This window comes from Drosophila teissieri, chromosome 2R (assembly GCF_016746235.2).
Source record: "Drosophila teissieri strain GT53w chromosome 2R, Prin_Dtei_1.1, whole genome shotgun sequence".
In the NCBI taxonomy this organism is placed as follows: Eukaryota; Metazoa; Arthropoda; class Insecta; order Diptera; family Drosophilidae; genus Drosophila; species Drosophila teissieri.
In genome coordinates this window covers 23,536,249-23,559,503 of record NC_053030.1, presented here as the reverse complement: position 1 = coordinate 23,559,503, position 23,255 = coordinate 23,536,249, and the positions used below count along the sequence as shown (strand labels likewise).

The 23,255-nt window shown below is 46.3% G+C and overlaps 2 protein-coding genes across 4 annotated transcripts; one reads left to right on the top strand and one right to left on the bottom strand.

The window, feature by feature from the left end:
• Positions 1 to 1,911: 1,911 nt before the first annotated feature.
• On the top strand, positions 1,912 to 13,674 carry LOC122613027 (protein gooseberry-neuro). The gene is made up of 5 exons (XM_043786986.1): positions 1,912 to 2,482; positions 2,643 to 2,956; positions 6,185 to 6,296; positions 12,336 to 12,929; positions 13,046 to 13,674. The coding sequence occupies exons 1-5, from the start codon at positions 2,425 to 2,427 to the stop codon at positions 13,315 to 13,317; spliced, it is 1,350 nt and encodes a 449-aa protein (XP_043642921.1). The 5' UTR covers positions 1,912 to 2,424; the 3' UTR covers positions 13,318 to 13,674.
• A 306-nt stretch (positions 13,675 to 13,980) lies between these two features.
• LOC122613155 (neuropeptide-like 1) lies at positions 13,981 to 22,381 on the bottom strand. 3 transcript variants are annotated; one of them, XM_043787192.1, is made up of 5 exons: positions 22,081 to 22,381; positions 17,736 to 17,855; positions 16,920 to 17,601; positions 16,473 to 16,747; positions 13,981 to 15,367 (listed from the first exon to the last, which is right to left on the bottom strand). In XM_043787192.1, the coding sequence occupies exons 1-5, from the start codon at positions 22,150 to 22,152 to the stop codon at positions 15,041 to 15,043; spliced, it is 1,476 nt and encodes a 491-aa protein (XP_043643127.1). In that variant the 5' UTR covers positions 22,153 to 22,381; the 3' UTR covers positions 13,981 to 15,040. The 3 variants fall into 3 exon arrangements, with proteins under 3 accessions (XP_043643127.1, XP_043643126.1, XP_043643125.1); XM_043787190.1 differs by having other exon boundaries at positions 15,257 to 15,367; positions 16,467 to 16,747; XM_043787191.1 differs by lacking the exon at positions 16,473 to 16,747 and having other exon boundaries at positions 15,175 to 15,367.
• Between the last annotated feature and the right edge of the window lie 874 nt (positions 22,382 to 23,255).

Here is a 23,255-nt window from a genome sequence, read left to right as displayed (position 1 = left end):
TCTTCAGCACTTGAATTTTTTCCAAAAAAGTCGTTTTATGAGCACATCCCTTGGAAACTAGTTCATATATTATTTGAATTGTTGATTCATATATTGGATTTAGCACTTTTCAGTTTTTGATTCGGAATTTGATGCACGAAAATCCAATCTGTAAATTAGAAAACCCAAATGACTGAACCAGATGTTTACTGGTGATACTCTTACGAGTATCAAGAGTTTTAATGCAGTCGCTGCCACGCATGAGGAACTCCGATAATTGAAAACCCTCAATACGCATATTAGGTAATTTGTCATGTTTATCATGGCCAAGTACTTGTGGTTTCGCTCCGAGCACGGAAACGGGCGGAGACGCAATCAAATTATGCCTTGGCCGAGGACGTCCTGTTTGGCTCATTTGCATTGCCAGTTCTATTGCCGATGCTGATGAGGCATACCAGTGCACTCAAGTGGATGGCAATGCGGCTCCTTGCACAACGCTTCATTAGCATCGATTTTTATGCTCATTATCGCAGGGACTCCAGGTCGGCTTAGCAGATTGATCCTGCTTTGGAGAGCCCTTGCATATTTCTTCAGCCTGCCAGCTCATTCTGCTCAATTCGGCTTTGGGCCGCAGCTTCTTGTAATATTGTTCCAGATCAGAAATTTGCATGTGGCCGACTGGCACAATTGTACTCCAATACGAACCGAACACAGGACGAAGAGCGGCCATTTTATGGCTGGGTTCCTCCCCTGTCCCTTTCTCGCCCTGAAGCCAGATGCAGGCGGCATGTGCGTATCCTTAATATGCGTAAACTTCACGCTTAATTCTTTATATTATGATGATGTCCTTTCGCTGTTTTCGCTTTTGTTCGTTGGTTTTTCAATTTTTCAAAACTGCAGACCGTTCAGACTGTACCAGGTGTGACTTTCCCTGCTGTTAATGGCTGTTGATTGATTTTTGTGTTTGTATATTGGTAATTGACTTTCCTGATGCGGGGTAGAACAGTCAGGATGTGTTTACCAGGCAGCCTTCCTTCTAGGCAGTTGCTTGTTCACCGTATCTAAGCTTTGTTATCCTGCAATGATGAATGCATCATAACCAGCTAATGATGGTAAAGCTAATCCGCAAGAGGTCATCATTACATTACATTCCTTCCATTAATCAAAAGCAGAATCCTATGCCAGCCCTGGAGAAATAAGCTAAACCCCCTCAGACCTCGGCTCGCTTCACCACCGGCTGAATGTCACCAGGAGAGGATAAGCCAGGGAGCTACAGGAAACCCGGACCCCATAAACATGGCTGTCAGAGAACTAGCCTAACTAGCCAGAAGCTAAAGGAGGGCGCAGACTGCAAAATGGGATAAGCATACATATAGTGGAAGCACACGACATGCAACTGTGGGTGCTGGAAATGACAAAACCGGAACAATTGATACTGGGATGTGGTGCTGGACTGGAGTTTGTGCTTGGGCTTGGGTCTGGTCTTGGGTCTGGGCTTGGTCGTGGTCCTCGGCATGTGTCCTGTGCTGCCGGCAGCCTTCACGGTTTAATTGGCTGCCAGCGATGAAATAAAAGTCATACAATTCCCACAAAATGCCCGGGACAGCTGCATTCACACAGTGATCAGGCAGGCGAGTGTCGTCGGGGGGGTTGATGTGCGGATGGATTATGGATGCGTTGCAATATCAAACGTCGGGCGAGCTGAGCCCAGCCAGATCCGCCCTGAACCAGCTCAGCCAATCACGTCTTCCGAGGCGTGGCATTTGGCATTTCCTCGATTAAAGCGCGGTCCGCTCACTGCCGACTCTCTCTCCGCCCGGCAGCGAGGCTTTGATCGGTGCCATATTGTGCCTGGTCGTGGCGCTCGAGCAGCATCAACCACCGAAAGGGCGGGCGCGAAAGCTGCTCTCGCTCTCCCTCCTGCCAGCATCTCCATCTGCGTCTCCATCTGGCGCTGGCCGTCGTGGTGGTGGTGTTGGTGGTGGTTCGCCGCGAAAACCAGTTTGTGGAGCGATCTCATTGTGCGCCCGTCTGCGGAGTAGTCGTCGTCATCGCCCGGACCGGCCGGCCCTCGTTAATTTATGCTCGCGCTTCTCTTTAGTTGCTTTGCAAGTCTCGTGCCGTTTGATCGCTGAGGCGCGCGTAATTCCAAGAAAAATCCCGCTTCTCACCACCGCGCTGAGAGTTGCAAAGTACCGTCGGAATCGGGAGTCGGAAAGTCGGGAGTCGCCCGGCGTAGTGATGAAGTGGATCCTTTGGGCCAACTTCTAAGTGATTTCCCGCAAGGAACGACAGCCTACTGATTCTAGCCCTTTTCAATTATAAGTGTGCAATGGTATCGACTCCGATGCACTAACCTACCGAGAATACAAAGTTTTTAGCAGTTTTTCTGCGGTGCAGCGACGCTTAGATTCTAAGTTGCTATAAGTTCTGTGCACTCGGACCATGGATATGTCCAGCGCCAACTCGTTGCGGCCCCTTTTCGCGGGGTATCCCTTTCAAGGTAAGATCATATATACTGTGTATTTCGACGGACTTACCCCTTGAAATCGCGCAAGACCTAAAACTATTTCATTTAAAGAAATTAAAAATAAGCATTTGAAGGCTTGCATACCAAGTTCGTTTCACCAGTGCTCATGTCAATTGATCTAACTTGCCCACAGGACAAGGCCGGGTAAATCAGCTTGGGGGCGTCTTTATCAATGGACGTCCGCTGCCCAATCACATTCGACTGAAGATCGTGGAAATGGCGGCCAGTGGAGTGCGGCCCTGTGTAATATCGCGCCAGCTCCGCGTCTCTCACGGCTGCGTATCGAAGATCCTGAACCGATACCAGGAGACGGGCTCTATCAGACCCGGCGTCATAGGTGGATCTAAGCCCAAGGTGACCTCGCCCGAGATCGAAACGCGGATCGATGAGCTGCGAAAGGAAAACCCCAGCATATTCAGCTGGGAAATCCGCGAGAAGCTGATAAAGGTGAGTACCGAGCTGCACCTGCAAGGCTGCAGGAAGCAATAAAATGTGCCAAAACAAAGGATGCGAGGATTTGCTGGACCTACCGGTAGCCCTAACCGCATGCCATTATGCTAAGACAGAGGAGGGTCCAAATACGCACCGAATGCGAATCAGTTTACTTCCGTTTTCCGAAAAGTCACGTGGCAGATTCGTACCGCCCGCTGGCTTTGTTATGGCACGTTGCCAATGACACCTACTGGCCTTTTGCATATGCCGGCTGGCTAGCTGCACAGATGGCCCAAACTGCCCAAGGACCCAGTTTGAACTTGGCCGCTCATTGACAATTTTGTTGTACAACGGCGACGACAAATTTTCGCTTGCCACCCAAACCGTTAAGAAATCAATTTAACCATAAAGACACTGCTGCTGTCCTCTTCCTTGTCGGCATCGTTTGTCTTTTATCCTTGAGGCGAAAGGTGCTATTAAAGAACATACATATTTATATGTTTTTCGCCGTCGGGACTTTGCTTCCAACTTCCTGTTTTGTGGCGTGGAAGAATCGGTATACACCAAAACAACGAAATGGCTTTCATATAAGTTCGATCAATCCACTAGATTAACTTAATTCATGTTCATGCTTTTGGCAAACGACATCTTTCTCGCCATATATTCCCTGTTTTAATATGCCGCCTCACAAACCTTGTCACCTTTGCCAATACTGCGATATTATTAAGCTTCAGATTTGCGTTAAGGCTAAAAGATGAGCACACATACCCACACCTTTTACCTTTTGTATGGGAGCCAAAGCGAAGTCCAAAGGGGAAATTGTGTTTCAGCTCATTACTGAACCTACGCCAATACGGCTCATTCACCGAGACCAACAGTATGGCCAAAGCTTTCGGCACACTGCCTACCAGCGGACCAGCTCCTCCGATTCACGCCTGCATGGATGGATGGATAGTCCTCTGACGGCTGTCTTGAAGTTGATTTTCCCTTTCGGCAAAACTTTTCGACGCGGAGGGAGTGGATGGAGTGTGGGGAATGTGGGGGCTTAGGATTAATACAAGCGCTAGTGCATTCATGCGCCAGCCTCTTTTGGCGGCATCGTCCCGCTCTTTATTTGAAACCGCAATTAGCCACACTTTATGTGGCGATAGGACTCGGGCGAGTATCGATACGATCGGACTCTGGATCAGAGTCGGCATCACTTCATTCCAAGTCCATGAGATGCGCACTGTGTAATATGCACAGAAAACAATTTACGTCTATTTCGATTCGTAAAAATATATTGAAAGTACAACGTTTTTTAAGCTTAATACCTCCTTGTGTTTTTGATAGGAAGAGTGTTAATTAAATCATATTTAATGAAAACAGCATTAAACATATGCAATCCACTGCTGGCTTTGCACGATCTCAAGATAAGAACAACCGCTTGATCGCGATTGAGATTGTTTCCTGTGTTACAGACCTTTATAGTTTGTGCTCGCTTTGCGTGGCAGTAGGCGTGCAACTGCCTCCAGGTGAGCTTCACGCTTAATTAGAATACGCTTTGGGCATCTCTTGTGCCGTGATTTCATACCTGACCGCGATTGCCCCTCCCTTTGCCTACCAGATACGACGCGCTTAGTGGCGACTTATCCATCGACGATCGGGATGTCAGATTTCAATATTGTTATTGCACTTAGAACTTGGTTCTTAACTTCGCTCTTAACTCCAGGTCCTGTTTTTATTCCTTGTGGTTTCGTTTCTCGATGAAAAGTTTAGTCACCAAATTCCAAGATTCCTGATTCCAAGAAATTTAATTATTTAAAAACAGCGCGCACCAGTCATTCAAACTAATAACTATCAGGAACCCAAACAAAATATAGTCAACGAGCGCAACACAGATCGGTCAAGTATAAAGCGCAGTCAAGTGTCAATCCAACTGTCATCTAATTAATTAAATTTCAATTGAAATTGTAAGCCACAACCCAGGCGGATGCAAAATATGTGTCTCACAGTCGGGGGCTCGACCGAGATCGAGATCGGGATTGGGATTGGGATCCAGTTGTCAGTTGCGTCGAGATAAGCCGTCACACATTCCAGCCGAACAACTGGTAGACCCCAGCCAGAGTTTGAGACCCAACGCGAGCAACGCAACAAAGTCCAGTTGAAAATCAAAACACATTTCTGTTGTTGTTTCCGTGACACATTCAATAGAAATAGGAGCCAGTAGCCAGAAGACCAAGACCAGTTAGCCAGACGGACGGCGGCAGCACTCCCAGCACTCCACTCGTGCACTCCAGACTGGACAAAATGTCAGTTTCGGTCTCCGAGCCTGGCGTCATATCTTGTCTGGTCTTGTCTATGAGGTGCCAGTTATGCCACCTTTGTTAGCCGGGGAATTAACCGCAGCTTAGAGCTGAACCGACGGACATAGGCCTCCGCTCCGCGATAATTTCGTTACTGGAAAAATAATATTATTAATCATGAAAATGTTTGCGGCACATGCCACTCCACTTGAGCCACGGCTGACACTTGGACACCGGACAGACGAGCTCGAGTCCTCCGCCGGTGACGCTGGGTCACTGAACGTCCACCTATGGCTGAGTCTGGCCGCCCGACACGACGGTACCTCGCACTGGGGCGCTTCGTGTGCAGCGATGGGAGAGAACCTAGAGTTGATGTTATAAATGTTAATGAAAACTGACACTTTTAAGTTCATTACTAGGGGAAACAACTAGTTTTTGGATGTTTGTTTGCTTTCAAGGATGCTAGGATGTTACTGCCCTAAAAGTCAAAACCGAAAACTTAACTTTGCTTACATAGATTGGATAAACTCTAGCAAGATTCGATTCTTTACAATCCCTGCACTTGCCTCGTCTACTAAGAAAGCACGCGACGCAATCGTAGGGCGAGCAGACAGACAAAGATCAATTGATATGCATGGTCCAACTCCCGGTTGACATTCCCCTAATTGGATTACCATCCAAAGATCGTGGAGAGGGAGTGACAGCTACATGAAAATGGTCCAAACACAAGGCAGCCCGTCGACAGAGCTTTTGAAGTGTCTGGTTCCAAAATGAATCGCCCATGGGAGATGGGAAATTCTTTAGGTGGCCAACAGTAGCGGCCTACTTTTTTATCAGTCCTTATCCTAAGTGGAATTGGATAATTTATGATCCCCGAATCCGGTGTCCCATACTCATTAGACCTAACACTAGGAAACAACCGAATAATCGAATAACTTTCTATTTTCCGATAATGCAGGAGGGCTTTGCGGATCCACCGTCAACATCGTCGATCAGCCGCTTATTGCGGGGAAACGATCGCGGCAGCGAAGATGGTCGGAAGGACTATACCATAAATGGAATTCTTGGAGGTAAGAGAAGCCAGATTAGTACGATAGACGATTAAGGCGATAGACAATCCTACGAGTTGGGAACGGGGACAGGCATCTTGCTGTGAAAATCACCGATCATTTATTTGATAATTTCGGAAAATCATCATCAAATCATTTGTAGCTCAAATCAAGAAACTGGTGGCGGCACCTTGGCTTTGATCGTCTTAGAACTAGCGACTTAAACTTAAATAAAAGCCGCTCGGAGTGGGAAAGAAAAGACTACAATGGATCTGGCTGGCCATACGATAACGATCTCGATCACTTTTTGGCCATACACAACAGAAATAGGTGTAGATGATGACACCTTAGAATCAGAAGTACACAAGTTCCGAGATTCGATCGCCGCAACCCGGTCCCAGCTAATAACCCTGCTTTTCACTGCCTTCGGAGAGATCTCTCAGCTCCCCCTGCCTCCTTCCCGTGATCGGAGCCAATAATCAGGCTATAAATGCATAGTCATTCGATAAACGACCGGCTGGGTCAAAGAGGTGGTCGCTCAGCCAGGGAGCTTGGTAGCCGAGTTGCTTATGCGGTTGGGAAATTGGGCAAGAAAGATCTTTTAACCGAGTGCCGAACTACTACCAAAGTACTCCCCTTTTCTCATTTGTTGATCTGGAAGACATCCTTTTTCGTACCTCGAACTGTCACAACAGCAACAGGCGTGTCTTAGGCTCACAATAGCCTAGAGGGGAACCCCTAAGACCTTGTCCTTCTGAATGCCGGCGAGCTGACAATGACTCTGCTTTGCATTCGATCAAAAAATATGGTACAGGTGTTTAGGTAAGATGGCCTTGGAGAAAAGTCGTGTACCATGTAGTTTGTTTTCTATTTGCGAGAGAGTTTGTGAAAATTATCCACAGGAGAAATTTCGAAGAGAAATGAGAAAGAGATAAGATAAATGCTAAATTGTGCCCTCTAATTTGATACTTACCGAGCAGCACCTGTATGTCAGTGCTATTTAAATGTGGCCGGAATCATCCAATGTAAAAAATTACTAAGCACAATCTACACAACCCTGCCACAAGGGTTATCATTATGTTGTCGAAGCGTATAATAAGCACACGCCCTCCCATCATCATTGATTCCCCAACCCCAACCGATCCCCGGCCCCAAGTCCATCTCCGTCCCAGTGCCGCGTACCTTTATTATAGGCGCGCAGGGAGAAGTAGCCAGCTCACAATCACATCCCCAATCGAAAGGACTGGGCAGAGACACATCCAGAGTGCAACTGGCCAGATCTTTGGGATCTGGGATCTGGCATCTGGGACCTGGGATAACGAAGTCGGTGCCGTTGCCTGTAATCAACGCCTTCTTCACCGGCGACTGAATGTTTCCTGGCCCTCACCTGCAGACTCGAGAAATAAAATTATGCATTATTAAATATGTTTCTTCATCTTTTGTTTCGCGTATAATTTCCTTTGATTTGGTTTTTGAACAATTTATACAAGTGACTCTGGCCCACGTCCCTCCTCGCAGTCTCTTTCCCAGACCCCAGACCCCAGTCCCCATCCGGAGTCTCGAGCTTCCCCGGCCACAAAGCCGTAGTGTCGCTGACAGTGTTCACCGGCGCGGCGGCCCGCTTTGATCTCGCAAATACCGAAAAATCGATGGAAATATATAAAATACCCAATAATAGCTGAATTAAGCAAAATAAAAAAAGAGAAATTGTGTAGGCTGCTGAAATAAGTTAGGTGACAATGTGCTGCTATAATTTTTGATGAAAATGTGTGTGTACATTTGCGAGCAAAGTAAATGCGTCGACTACAATCGTTATTAAGGCCATTGATAGCAGTCGAGAGATGTCGGTGGAAATCCGCAGCTAAAAATCAATTTAAATCGTAATATTTCCAAAGAAAAAGTGATGAGACGGGGCACTCACACTCAGTTTAGGTAATTAAAATGCGGCTTTCCTGCAGAAGAAGCAACCAATGGAAGTTCCTCGGAATCCGTGCCTCTGCGCTTCTCAATATTCTCCAGCTTGATAAACACGCCCCGTTGAAAACACAACAAACACGCCGCCAAACGCTGGAACGCCTCCGCTTATCAGCCTGACAATAGCCAAGCTGATTCGGAGCCCAAAACCTGACTGATAAATACGCGTGCGATTTGTTTTATTTAGTGCGATCAGAGGCAAACCGACCCACTCAAAGAAAGAAAGTGAGGCAAAACAATGAGCCCAAATGGCAAAACACCGACAAGGAGTCAACGGCGAAAGAAGAAAAGCCGAGCAGAACACTTGTGGCAATTAGTGGCCGCACAATGGCATCAAGAGACACCGTCGTGGGAATGAACAGCGATATTTACCAAATACTCCCCCAACCCCAGGATCCGGACCAGACAATGAGGCTACCACGCAAGGGCTGATCCTGGCCGAGTCCAAACACAAACAGGTTCAATTATTTGCAAAAAAAGAAGGAATACAAAATGGCAACTGGCAACGGGCAAAGGACGAAGACAAACGGACGCCGCCGAAGGATCCTGTTATGGGAGTTCACACCTCCTCTAATGATTCGCAACGGGATGTCAGTGGGAGCAGCGCACAGAAGAGGAGCATCCTGCAGTGTCACATGACAAATGACTGCTCGGCGAGGGAGGCGACTCAGCCCAGTAACTCGGCAGTGATTGCGCAAAAATGCCCTATCCTTGCCCCGGCATGTACATGTGCATGGGCATGTGCATGTGCGGTCTCTAACCCGCAGCACCGACGTCGTGCTCGGAGCTGACCCTATCTCACACATATGGCCCGAAGATCCAGTGGTTGGCTCATTTGTTCGACTCGAAAACCCATTAAAATCGTTCATGCCCGAAAAAAGTGTCAACGTAACAAAAGCAGCGCTTTGACTTCAAATGCACCGATCTCGAGCGGCTTCTTTAATGCCCACCAGGGTGTCCTGGAGCGTTCTGTTTGATCTCATTGTGGCCCGGATCCTCTCGGTCCCACTCTCGTATGTTTTCCGCCGCCTCGATGCACTGCTGCGCCCCCGAGCCCCGAGCCCCGTCGTTCGTGTTGATGAGTTACAAAATATTTTATTAACGTATTATCACACTTTAACCGGCTTCTCCGTCCCGCTCCCTCTGCAGCTCCCTGCGTTCTTCGCTCCTTCTCTTTCGCTCTTGCCTGTGGGATTTTGTTTTGATCAACTGTTTGTATGCATTGTTATTTAAATTAGTTTCATTTAACTCTGGTCCGATGCTGAACTTCTTCGATTTCCATGATTGCGTTTCCCTTGCCATCGGATTATGCTCATAACGAAGTTCGGGATCAGTCCCATGTGGTAGTCCGACTTTGTAAATTAGTTTAAATGGCCCTCAGTGGGTAGTCATTTGAATTCAAACATAGTATTTAATAGATTGTAAAATCTATCGTTCCGTTGACTGTGAGGGCGTTACTTAAATAATTTTCTTTTTTGGTTAAAAGAAGTATTTAGCAGCGATGCCAGTGAAACGAGTGTAACTTGAATATGGAAGTTAAGTCGTTCACTTAGTTCTTAAAAACCTTTTGCTTGGTTTGAACGGTTGGACTGGCTTCATATGTTTATTTTTAATGAGATATTTCATAAAAAACCTATGTATATCTGGTCAATAAAGTTGGGTTGCGCCACATTCCATCCTTTGTGCGCGACTCAGCGCCTGTTAAACTCAGCGCACATAAGCTTCCTTACTTTTAAAGCTCCTGTAATCCTTTTGCTGACATGAGTCTTAAGACACAAATCTTAAGACTTAAGAAATAACATTCGCCGGAATCGGGCCCAACAGAAATGAGCTGAGTTGAGCCGGGTGGGTTACCCCTTCGGCCAAACCTTGGCCAACCCAAGTCAATGTCGCGTGGTCCGAGGCCTTTGAGTCCAGATTCCGTGGCTCGGCGACAGAGAACGCTCGTCTGACTCCAACTGACATCTGACAGCCGACGTGGGGCACCCCTCCTCCCTCAGCGGACTTTTCAATTGCAGGTCATATAGCATAACGCTTTGCCATGCATTAGATGCACCAATTTAAATCAGGGGTCAGTGTCAGGGTGCTTGATTGATGACAGTGCAGGGGTTTCACTCTCCTCCGCATGTCTATCCGAAAAAGAGAAAAGGAACTGAGCAGATTGATCTTTGCCTGAACTGCGGCAAAGGTGAGGTGATTGGGCTCCAAAAATAAATACGCACAGAAAAGAGTAGGGAAATGACCGCTAGCCAGTTGAACTATTCCACAGAAGGCCTGGTTCCTGAAGTGCGTGTACTACCTGCTGTTTGAAAACACAGCCTAAACGTCGTCAAAAATGATGGAATACCTGCTCGGATTACGAAACCACAGCAATTTATCAAAGCCCAGTGCCCCAAACGGTTTTCCGCGGCGACCAGTCACCGGTCACCAGTCCCCGAAAAGAAAGCCCAAAAGTCAAAGAGCTCCAGCTCCAGCTCCACAGTAGCCAAAGTGGTGTCCGGCCTTTGTCGGTGTTGGTGCCAAAATAAAAGGCTTTGTCTTCCACGGAGCTGGATTGTTTTCCCCCGGATCGCCGGTGCTGGCGGGTTTCTTTGCATACGGGCGCTTTTGATGGGCAAGTAGCAACAAATTAATAAAATGTTTAACATTTAAAAACTAATTGATTTTTCTGCCTTCCACCTTTCTCGGCGCTCTTTCCCTTAGCCGCTTTGCTTTGTCTTCATGCCCTGGTATCCACAAACGGCTTCTGCATCTCCAGAAGCCCGACCCCTTATTTCGTATAATTAAGTTTTATTGTTTCGTGCGTTGAAAGATTAATAGTCCGACTTCTGTATTTTATCATTCATATCCATTCGTTTAAATTTAATACGCATGTGAACTTTTCGATTTCTTTATTGGACCTCAGTCCGAACTAAACAGTGGGCGTTCCGCGCGCCAACATTTTCAGGGGTTTTGCCCAAGAGGATTTTGGGTGTGGCCAGTTCGTCGACAAAGCTTATAAGCGTGCCGAAAGATTATTTCACAGTTTGGGCTTCAACACGGAGTTTTCGCCAATCCGATTTTGACTATTGCCATACAAGACTCGGGCAGATAAGAGATACTCGATTGTTGCTGATAGATCTAGTGATCTGATATAAACATTAAAGAGAGGTGCAGAACAGGTGAATAGAACAGGAAGTGGTTTTATTGGTGGTTAATTTTTTAATTTCACTTGACAGGCCGGAAAAGATTAGCGCCCCATTGGTAGCAGCCACACAGGAACTCTTGAATGCATTCAGGACAATGAACGTTTCCGCTTCACCGCCGGGAAACAAAGTCAGGGTTTTGTGGTTTCGATTTTGAAAAACGAGCTTGTGATCTTGTTGAATAATTCCAGCAAAGGATGCCTCTTTTCCGCTTTGATCCTAGACCGATGGGGCTGCGACCGAGCCCCGCCTCGAAAACGCAGTTTATTGTGTAATGAGCTCTCAAAATAATATGGCACGGTTGTGAGACCGCTCTGCCACACGCCGCGCTTCAAGCCCGATTGCCGATGACGGCGGCTTTCCCCATTTGCCTTTCGTAAACAGATGCCGAACTTAATTGGCGCACTCCTCCATGGCCGCTGATAACTTGCCGATCATCTTCTTGTGTAATGTGATATATTGTGTCACTTGTCAATGCTGTGACTTTTACGAGCTGCCTGCGGCAACGCCCCCACCCTGCGCTCCCAACCCGCTGGATCTAAAGAGCCCGTCTTGCCGCATTGCCACATTGCCGCATTGCCGCGGTGCTGCCTTCTGTGGGATCGTCGGTGGCTTTGACAGATTTGTTGCGCTCCCTGACGTCTCAATTAATATGCAATGGCGCGCAGTGAACGTCGACTCCCATTCACATGGAGATGGACCACGGGACAATCTGGGGGTTACACGATCGCCAGCGATCCACGTCGGTGGCCCTATTCATTGAATCTGGAGATCAAACCGCCGAATATGATTTAGTTTCGAGGGAACCAATGGGCGTGGAGAATTGTATGGCTTCCTACGAGGCGTTAATAATTTTAGTTGCCTTTTAATAAATACCCGAACCCCTTTCCCATCGTTTCAGGCCGAGACTCCGACATAAGTGACACGGAATCGGAGCCTGGGATTCCGCTGAAACGCAAGCAGCGACGCTCCCGCACCACCTTCACCGCCGAGCAGCTGGAGGCTCTCGAGCGAGCCTTTTCCCGCACCCAATACCCGGACGTCTACACCCGGGAGGAGCTGGCCCAGACCACTGCCCTCACCGAGGCCCGCATCCAGGTGTGGTTCTCCAACCGCAGGGCACGCCTGCGCAAGCATTCTGGCGGCTCGAGTTCCGGGCTCTCGCCCATGAACAGTGGAAGCTCTAATGTGGGCGTGGGAGTTGGGCTCAGTGGGGCGACGGCGCCCCTTGGCTACGGCCCCCTGGGAGTTGGCTCGATGGCGGGCTACAGTCCGGCGCCAGGAACCACGGCAACTGGAGCTGGGATGAACGACGGAGTTCACCACGCCGCACACGCACCCAGCTCCCACCACAGCGCAGCAACGGCTGCTGCAGCGGCACACCATCACACACAGATGGGTGGCTACGACTTGGTGCAAAGTGCGGCGCAACACGGATTTCCCGGAGGCTTCGCTCAGCCGGGACACTTTGGCAGCCAGAACTATTACCATCAAGGTGGGTTGACTTAGGCACATACACCACATTCCACAGTTGCATATAGAAGATCTCTTTTGGGAGCCCACTAACCACTGCTCATCTCATGAACCTCCATTTCCTGTCCCCCTTTGCAGACTACTCCAAGCTGACCATTGACGACTTCTCCAAGCTCACCGCCGACAGCGTCTCAAAGATCTCGCCCTCACTGCACCTCAGCGACAACTACTCCAAGCTGGAGGCTCCCTCGAACTGGTCGCAGGCCGCCTACCACGCCGCCGCCAACTACAATGCCCACGTAGCCCAGCACCAGCTCAACGACTATGCCGCTGCAGCGGCTCACGGGAACCCGGCCACTGCCTACAGCCACCCCTTGCCGGCGCAGGGTCAGGCCAAGTACTGGTCGTGATCTGATGAATCTGCGACGTCGCGATCCGACGGAGAAGCATTCGATTTTCGCGTTAGTTTTATGCATTTCAATTATCAGCAGAGGCACATGTAGATGTTAGGCAACTATTTATACCCCAACGTGAGTACGGGAAACATCGGCTTGGCTACAACTTAGGATTACTTCGCTTACTGCATGTGCATTACTTTATAGGCTTTTATAGGCGCATTAAGGCTGGCAACGTTTCCATACGAGCACTATGAACATGCAACTAAGCTAACAATGTATATTTATTTACCTAAGTATTGAGATATTGTTAAATCTAGTACTTCGGTGCACCCGACAATTCAACCAATAAAGTGGTAATTTTAGGCGTTGCGGAGGCGTTGTAAATTTTAGTAATTAGTAAAATAAAAATATATTATTTCAACTCCTAAACTACGCTCAAAATATGTGTTTCTAATTTGCAATAACGCCGCCATTCAACAGTACTAACCTTTGGATCGAAACATTCATATGATTCCGTTTTAAAAACGCAACCATTTAATTCAAAAACCCCGACGTTTATACGCTCGAATGGAAAGATCCTCATCCAATTATATAATTATAGGTGAGAACTGAAAGAGGTTATTAAAACACAGGTACATATTGTATTATGGGAACAAACAGGTAATATTTGTGTATATATTTCCATTAATTTAATATGATATATTGAATTTGTATACAGACACTTTTCATCGCCAGTTAGTGGCCACAAGTTGTCAGCTCAATTTTATGCTTAGAGCTTCACCACAAGCCGGAGCTTGGATTGGTTTCGTTCGTACTCGTATATAATCGAAGTAAATACTTGGTAATAATTGAATTGATTAACCTTTCACTTTTTAGATACTTTGGTTTGAGAATTCATAATAGTTTAAATTAGTTATTGACAACATCAGACTTTTTATTACACACAGAGACTTAGATATCTTGCTTTATTCCTTTTTTCAAAGTATTTTACCAATGATTTGAAAAAGTTAAATTCAATCCAAATGACTCGTAAGGAAGTACTTAATACCCCGCAATATTTTATTGTCAATATTCTTTATTGTCTGGAATACATTTAAGTATAATATATTTATGTATATATAAATCGATATTTTCTTTAGTTCTCATCAAGTTTTATTGTCTTTGACGCAGTTTGTTAACGCTTTCATGTATCAGTGATCGTTGGTGGCAATTCTTAGTTTTTGACTAGTGGAAACAGTTATTGTCATTTACACATAAAAGACGTCAGGGAAAACAATCTGAACTGGTATCAGTATGTTAGCAATATAGGATAAAGTTACTTGAGCGAGCTCTAGTTCTTGCAAGGTACAACACTAGCACTAATTTAAAACTTCCTTCAAGAATTCCTTTTAAATTATAAAGACGATATGACTTGCTTTGATATTTATCGTGTTTTCGCTTTGCACTGATATCAGTTACTTCAGTTTCATAAAGATATTTATAAATTGAGAGTTATAGCAATAGCAATACAGATCCTACAATTTGGAGCACCCCCGACTACAGCTCTCGGTTTTACCCGCCAGCCTTAGTAGTCGCAGAGTTCGCAGGTGTTGTGTGTGACATTACCAATAGATTTGGTGATTTGGGGAGTTACACTAAATACATTCACTGTATAGTTAAATATTCCGACTACTGTATACGAGTATACTAGGAAATCTGTATCGCGTTATTTGCATAAAGAGTATATTGTCGATATTTAGTATTCGTAATTTTCCGAGTTGCGTCGAAATTCTCGTCGATGCAGTGCTGTGATACGCGGCGGAGTGCCCCAGGAGTGGAAGGGCGGATAGACTGGAGCCCCTGAGCGCAGGAGCGGACGCGGAGGACGTCCCGATGGCAGCGAGTTGCTGGACAGGCTGGGCAGGCGCGCTGAGGAGGGCTCGGGATCCACGTAGTACTTGGACAGACGACCGCGTACGCCGGCACTGCTCCAGTTGATCATCGGTTGGTTAGGAATGAAACACTGCTTACAAACGGCTGCGGTGGGTTGACGCAGTCGCTCGTGTTGGGGGAAGTACCCGGCCTGTTGGGGCAAGGAAACCGCTCGAATTACTACTTTTCCAAAGGCAGGCTTTCTAAAGGGGTCTACGATAATTAAGAATACAGAACAGTCTTGCACTCAATGCTCTAGGTCCACGATGCAGTCCACTTATCAAACTCCCGCGCAGCTACGCTACAGAATAAGTTGTAAATAAACGAACTTAGCAAAACAAACCAAAGATACAAAATCCATCATGCCAATGCGCTTAAACATGCCAATGCAAACTGATTGTTAGAACACCACTGAATCAATAAAAATGTAACAATTTATTTAATGGAATTGGTATAATAGTGTCTGCCATTTTACGTATGCTCGATGATTATAAATTTTTGGTTTTGTAGTATTTATCTACACAAATGTTTAAAACATCCGTAAGTGCGTAGAAAACTAGCCCAGCGTTCGTTGCATACTTTTCGACTGAAACGTAAACTCGACCACGATGTGAGTTTACGTGTGTCGTGTTAGGCGCTCTGGGATAGCGCACAAGTTAAAATCCTGTTTCAAGTGCTTGACCTTTAGTTTAATATCCTCAGACTACTTAAATGTTTGCAATATAGCCTGTGAAAAATCTGCCTGTTCGGGAAGCCAAACGAACGCAAACAAAGTGCCGGAAATTGGCCGCTTGTTGTAAAGTCCTGTGCAAAAGGAATTGCGAAATGTATTCGGAAATCGAATTTCCGAACCCCGTTCAAATGGGAAATACTACATTGAGTATGCCGACGGAAATACGCTTTATTGTTGTACGGGCATTTGGAGGTCTTGAAAAAAAGTGAAAAGTGCGAAGTGACTCAAGGGAATCGCAGAAGGTTTTCTGGCTGGAATAACACAAAGCATTCAAGAAATCACAACAGTAAGTTTAGCATCAACGACTGCTAACATGCTACTTGTGAAACGTGACAACCAAATCTCTACCGCTTTAAAGGGGCAGGCACAGCTAAGAATGGAGAAGGGTCTCCGGAGCCAAATATTACAACTCGAACCAAACAATAATCACAATTTCCACAACAGAAAAGGAAACAAGGAAACAAGGAGAACAAATCAAATAAAATTAAGCAGCACACATCGAACCATCGCCATTTACTCATACAAATTGCCTGGCGTCACGTCCCGAGCGACTGAAACGCCCCCCGGCCCCGCCAAAACCAGCTCCGCCCCCGGGGCTGCGCAGGTAGCGGTAGCTGGGCAGGAATCCGGAGCGGTAAACGGCGCCTATGTGACGCTTCTGCGGCGATGGCAACTCCTCCCCATTCGCATCCGCATCCGCATCGGACTCCATATCCGCCTCCGCCTCGTCTGCGGGTGCTGCAGCAGTGGCATCGTTGCCATGCTCGATGCCGAACAACTCGGGATCCTTGGATGTGTCTTTTTGGGATAATAATATAAACATATGTACAAAAAAGTGCCAGAAGACGGTGCCGCATGGCTGCTAGCTAATGTGCAGGTGCTGGTAAATGTTAGGTGTGCAAAAAGAGTCCGGTTCCGGAAGGATTACCTGCATACTTCACGCGCTCCTAGGAACCGGTTGAGTACTCACCTAGGAATCGCTTCTCGGCCCGGCGGTAGTCGTTCCAGTCGAGGTCGGCGTAACCGGCGTAGCTGGGGTACCACCAGTAGCTCTGCATGGGATCGGCGTAGTCGGGGGCGGCCGCGGGCAGCAGCATCTCCTCGTCCTCGCGCTTCTGCTGCACTCCGTGGACCGGCGAGGACTTCAGGGCTCCCAGGTTGCGTTTCTCGGCACCAGCGCGCTGGAGGTGTCCCTGCTGCGAGTTGTACCGTGCGACGGCGGCCACATTGCGTTTCGGATCTCGGTGGGTGGAGGGAGCACTCTGCAGACGGGCCATAGTGGCGATGTTTCGCTTGCCGTTGGGAATGGGCAGCTGGAAGTCGCGGGCCAGGGTGCCCACGTTGCGCTTGCCATAGGTCATCAATCCGCCGGCCCTGGCCAGTGAGCCGATGTAGCGCTTCTGCTCACTCGGCTCTCCGGAGTCCGCGTCGGCGTAATCCTCGCCAGGCTCCGCCGTGGGCAGTTGTCCGTTTTTAGCCAGGGTGGCCAAGCTTCTCTTCGGGGCGTTTAGGAGGCCTTGGGCAGCCAGAGCAGCCACCGAGCGCTTGTCCTCCTCCAGATAATCGGTGTAGTCACCCAAAGGCTGTTCCTCGCCCACGGCCAGCTGTCTTTCCCGAAGTAAGTTCTTCAGTTGATTGCGCAATGCAGAGGCCTGGTAAAAGGGAATTTACGGAATGGAATAGCGGAAACCAATTTAAATTCAAAGCCTGGGCAGATGTTGCCTCCGACGGCTCACATAAATCCTTTAACGTCAAGGATAAATACGCGATGCAGCAGGTGACTTACGTGAAGCTGGTACTCGGGACTGGGGTTCATCAGTTGATTTATAAGGGACTCCATTTCGCAGGGCGACACATTGGCGACATCATCAGTGGCACTCACAATAATGGAGTGTGGCTGAATGGCCTGGAAAAGTGGGGGAAATAATTTAAATTGGATATCGGTCTTGCATTCTGTTTGATCCCACGCATCTCAATTATCGAAGAAAGCGCCATTGCCTATTCCTTCGTTGCCGCAATTAATTAGACTAAACCGAAGGACACAAGTTTATTTTTTGGGAATTTGAGGTCATACATGGTCGAAAAGCTTGTCAAGAACGGCGCATGGCTTTGGACCACGTGGTCGACTAATTTCAATTATTGTTGCCTACTTATGAGAGTCCATTGCTAGAGGAAGGGCCACCCGAAAACAGTATCGTCGGCCTGTCGCATCGACTAATCGGCCTTTCACGTTAAATGAGTAAAACAGCAGAAGACAGCCTGTGCAGCCATCTAACAAGAGTATCTAAGCTGAGTTCATAATATTTTCCTGAACGTACACAAAGTCAAGTGAGGACAGGTCGGAGCAGTTTGTTCGCCAAATGGTTGCTCGACTGAAAGAATAATCCCGAGCTGGCTGCTTGTTCTTGTTATCTCGGAGGGATGAGGATGTGAGCTCCTTGCGAGCACCAACGTGTGTGGACGTCTTCCGTTCCGACCAAGTGGCGGGGGTGGGCCAATACACAGGGTTTCCGCTTTTAATAATGGGCCAGCTGGAGTATGTGTGGCGGAAGGAAGGACGCACAGGATGTGTTGCAGGACGTGCTGGCTGGCGGCGCCTCTGTCCGTTAATCTCATGCGGGAATTGACAGCCTCTGAAAGTGGCAGCACCCAAGTACATATGTGCCAGCGGCCTTCCTTTCTGTCTTATTAGCTCTTGAGATAATAACCTAAAGGTGTTTGTTAAGACAACTGGATTCGTTTGGAGTTTACTCTTACTAGCCATACTTGCTGGCAAATATTATTGTTAGTTCTTTTGCTGATATTAAATTCGGTGGGCCATAAATCTGCAATACTGTATTCATTTGGTATATATTTCGGTAAAAACAAACCAATTTGTTAAGCCGGTGGAGCGTAGAATCAAGTAAACAAAAGCCCATAAAACATAATGGAAACCACGTATTCATGTTTTACAATTTTTCTGAAATATTCGTTAAAAAACTAAGCAACACGAAACTGTGCAATGGCGACTCGAAGAATTCCTTCGCATGAAAGAGCTTTTGTCACCAGCATTTCCTAAACAAACAAGTAAAAACACTAATGTAGGGCGGTTGCGCTGCGTGAGCTGTTATATACGAGGAATCCATTTATGGCAGGCCTGTGTTGCGTAACAATTTAGGGGGTTATTTCCTTATCTCGCAAACTTTTGCAGGAAGAGATGTAAAGTATTCGTGCTTTATGAGCTATTAAATATGAGTACTGCCCAGTTTAAGCCTGTACATCAGTCCTCCTCTTAAGCAGGCGGATAAAAGTAATTCGCTTACCATTGTTTGCTTAAATTGAATTCGTACCTAATTTCTGAGTCTGACAACAATACATCCTTTCAATTGTAAAATGCTGTAATATTGCTGGAGCCGCAATTAATGGAAATCCAATTAAAGTTGAAGCTCAACTGGACGGAAAAAATCAATGAGCACTAAAAGCGAACCTAATTAAAACATTCGCATAGCCAATCAAGTGGACGGGCAACAGGACATGTCCAATAAAAGAGGACGATGCCAATCGATTGGCTCGGATTGCTTGCCTAATTGGGCGTGAGATTATGCACAACTGCAATGGCCAAGAGCGCCATAAGCAGTGCGTGCCAGCAATCCGGGCAATGTTTTTCCTGCCCTACTGCCCTCCAGCTCCACAACATTCTCTGATTCGCATTTTTCCTCCACAACGTCCACTGACTTAATTCCTTTTTCTGTGATGCCTGTTGAGGCGCTTATGTCGCCTAAGCCCAGCCGCAAGCAAATTTTATTATCGCAGACGCTCTCCATGGTTTTCCATCCATTTCGGGGGCGTAATTTGTTGCCGTTTTTTTTACCTAAATAAATACTGTGCGCAATATTAAAACTTAAGTGCTGTGACCTTGCCGGGAATCCAGAGTGTCGGAAGCCCTGGAACGAGGAGTCAGCCACGCGCGGGAGGAATTTGTGAAGGTATGTGAGTAGGGAAAGGTACTGCATTCCGCATTTTATGTGCTGAAATTGTTTTAAGCGTTTCGAGAAGCAAGAAAGGGTAATATTGAAAATATTGCGTTCTCCGGAAGGAAAATATTACGAACGATATTTACTATGCTCATCACAAATTGTATTCATCATATCTTTTCCCAGCTAGTAGCTTGTCCTTTTTTTCGTTACCACAAACAGAAATTTTATTGGCCATGTAGGCCAACTGACGTCCGTTCAGTTTCATTTGTTTCCATTGTGTTGAAATGCCTCAATTAACAATAATGGTCCTTGCAATGAAACCCACATGTAACCTTTTCCAAATCACTTTGTGGACGAGCTTAAGAGTACATATCATGGGGAGTGGTTGCGATGGCATGTGGTAATTACTGACCACGAACCAAATAGACAAAGGCAATAAATCAAGGTTTCGGTATCAACCCCAAAGTATTATTCTTCGAGTTAGATAGACAGCCAACGATGTATACAAGTCGTTTGCTTTTCTTAAAATTATATATAATATAATCATAGGATAACGCCACAAAAAAGGATACTTGTATGGTACTGGCTTAGATGGCAGGCCAAAAAAAAACCTTATTTTACCAGGATAGCAAAAAATACTTGGCAATCGCCCATCTTACCAGCTCCAGCTTCCAAGTGAGCCCAAGTCAATATTTTTGTAAGTACTCATCCGAAATAACGCAAAAGTACGAAAACGTTGCATATTTATTTGCTTGTTCGGTGCGTATACGCGATATCCTGCAGCCCGAAAGCCATGGAAAAGATGAATATTTATTTTATTGAATACACAACAGAGTCGTTATTGATTTTCTCGTTTGGTAATTCGCGGCCGCAAATGACAATGACGAGTCATATCATAAATCGCACATATCTAGTCTGATGCCAGATAAAGGCATCTCGCGTTTCTGTCATTTCAATATTGGCGTCATATATTTCACGTCAACAGTTTGCATCGTCATGCATTAAAGAGCCGATTCATTGTCTCTAATACAGCGATGCAGCTTCGAGATCATAAGCAAGTTTACAATGAACCATGTTGTACAATAGTTGTCATTGACGTTGCAGTTTCCTCTGACGTTGCTCGATTCGCTGACGTACCAGATATATCCTCACATACTTGTAGATGGCAGGGAAATTGTTAGTATCTGAGGAACATGTTACCTTCATCTTAAATTAAGAGTTCAGCTCCTGAGCGTCGAAGCCTTAATGGACATGTGGCTTAGTTCGTTATTATCGAAACAAACATTTTCAGTGCTGAGATTGTCGACAAGAAAGTTTTATTTATGTTTGATAAAAGCTAACAGAAAGAACGATGCTCAGCATGAAAGTTTCTTCTTTCCTATTTCTGGGAAAACAATTTGATTAACTAACTAAAGCTTGCTGTGCTGCAGTTAGTTATTATGAAAAGCTCTCATGGGAATGCCAAGTTCCGCGGAAATGAAAAATGAAGAAATGTCCCCATACACATGTCAGTGAGGGACAATAGGAATGCCAGCCATTTCGCAAGAGATGGTTGAGTGCACCAAACGGAAAAGTGGAAATGCAAAATGAATAACTGCACTGTGAACGTGTTGTACTGGTCCTGACCAGAAGGATGCACATGCAACCGCAGTGGCAACTGTTGCAGAAGTAAAACAGTCCGCGAAAAAGTAATGCCTAAATGGGGCGTGGCTGTACCAATATAAATTACTGCCAAGTGCCAAGTGGTCGGGGTCCTTGAAAAATGTAAATAATTTGCTCGGTTTTTAGACACTGGACCTGAGAAGCTGTAGACGCGTTTGCGTCTTCTGACAGCATAACTAATGGAAAGCGGATACTTTACTTTCTGCCATGGTTAATTGTAACCATATTACACTGTGGGTTGGAAATGCAGGAAGAAGAAGTATGTCAGCAATTTAATTAGGTTTTAGAAATATGGACGTTTTCTAAGGATTAAACCGCGTTTTCAATTTCCGTTCCTCGAGAAAATACGCAGGCCACAAACCAATTTCGCCAAAATTCGCGCCCCACTGCACACGTCAACATATAAAAGATAAATGTAGTCGAAGGCAGCAGCACGGTCCATGAAACAGACAGACCGAAAGATGTTGATAGCGCAACTTTTTTAAAATTGAAAATATAATCCCCAGGACTTACGGCATTGAGCAGCATGGAGAGCAACAGCATTAGCCGCCTGCTGCTGTGCGCAGATTGGAGCACCGCCTGCATCGTGGATGTCGTCCTGGGGGCGGCACAACTGCAAAGTCCCTGTTAAGTGAGTTTCGCTCGCTTGCAACGCGACAAAAGGATCGACCGCACTCGCACTGCCTCACAAATTGAACTGCCTCCTGCAGCACCCACTTTCAAACCGATTCAAACCGTAACGGAAACACGGACGCGAGGCTCTGCTGTGTTCGCCAGCTGCCGTTCCAGTACCAGTAACGTTAGCCACGAAGTCGTCTGCTCGACTGCTTTCTCTTGGCCAGGACCCTCGACTTTTTATACCCGAGCGGCACCCCGGATAAGCTCTCTCGCGGGAGCGAAACCGGAGCGCTGTCAACTGTTGCTCTTCCAAAGCCTCTCTGTTGCGTGTGCAGTGTCCTGTTTCGTGGGCCGCTTATGTAGGTAATGACGTCATGGCGGCTGCAGGACACGAGCTCTGTTACTTGTTGGCAAGCTCTGTGTATTCAGGCCAACCGGCAGCACAGTGGCTGCGATGAAGCTTTTCGATGTCAGCTGCATATGTCTTATAAACTATACCACTACTCGCAGGTAACATAATTAAATCATTTTATAATGAAATGGTTGCGAACTAAATATAAATGAAATTCAAGCTAAGTCCAAGAAAAAATGAAAAAATATGTTGAAAAACCCCAAGAACATTTAAGCATAACTACTATATTTCGGATTTTGCTTCAATATGAATTACTCGAGTGAACCTTCTAATCATTCTTCTTTCCACTCTGCCAGTTGATTCCACTGTGCCCTTGGCGCTTAGGGACCAATCTAAGAGTTTTTGGTTTCTCTTAATTTGAACTTGAGCCATTGGCCATATGTCGGCGCTCCCAGCGGAGCCATTGTCCATCGCAGAACTTAACACTTCAGTATAAAAACATTAAAACAAGCATATGCTTCAGTTATTCTTTATTGGAAATTGAAGTCAATGACAATAGTTAAAATACACTTAGGCTTCGTTGAAATATTTTTCTAACTTTTGTATTTGCAATTACTGAGTATGTATATATTTAATCTGATTATCGCATAGCAATGGGCTGGAAATACATTATCAATCACATTTACTGTTTGGTTATTCAGAATAATAATTTTAAATT

Coding starts and splice junctions, on each gene's coding strand:
- LOC122613027 (XM_043786986.1), top strand. CDS start 2,425: ATGGATATGTCCAGCGCCAACTCGTTGCGGCCCCTTTTCGCGGGGTAT. Junction 2,483..2,642: donor CGCGGGGTATCCCTTTCAAG/GTAAGATCATAT, acceptor ACTTGCCCACAG/GACAAGGCCGGGTAAATCAG. Junction 12,930..13,045: donor CCAGAACTATTACCATCAAG/GTGGGTTGACTT, acceptor CCCCCTTTGCAG/ACTACTCCAAGCTGACCATT.
- LOC122613155 (XM_043787192.1), bottom strand. CDS start 22,152: ATGCAGGCGGTGCTCCAATCTGCGCACAGCAGCAGGCGGCTAATGCTG. Junction 17,856..22,080: donor TCTCCATGCTGCTCAATGCC/GTAAGTCCTGGG, acceptor CCACTTTTCCAG/GCCATTCAGCCACACTCCAT. Junction 16,748..16,919: donor GGCCGAGAAGCGATTCCTAG/GTGAGTACTCAA, acceptor TATCCCAAAAAG/ACACATCCAAGGATCCCGAG.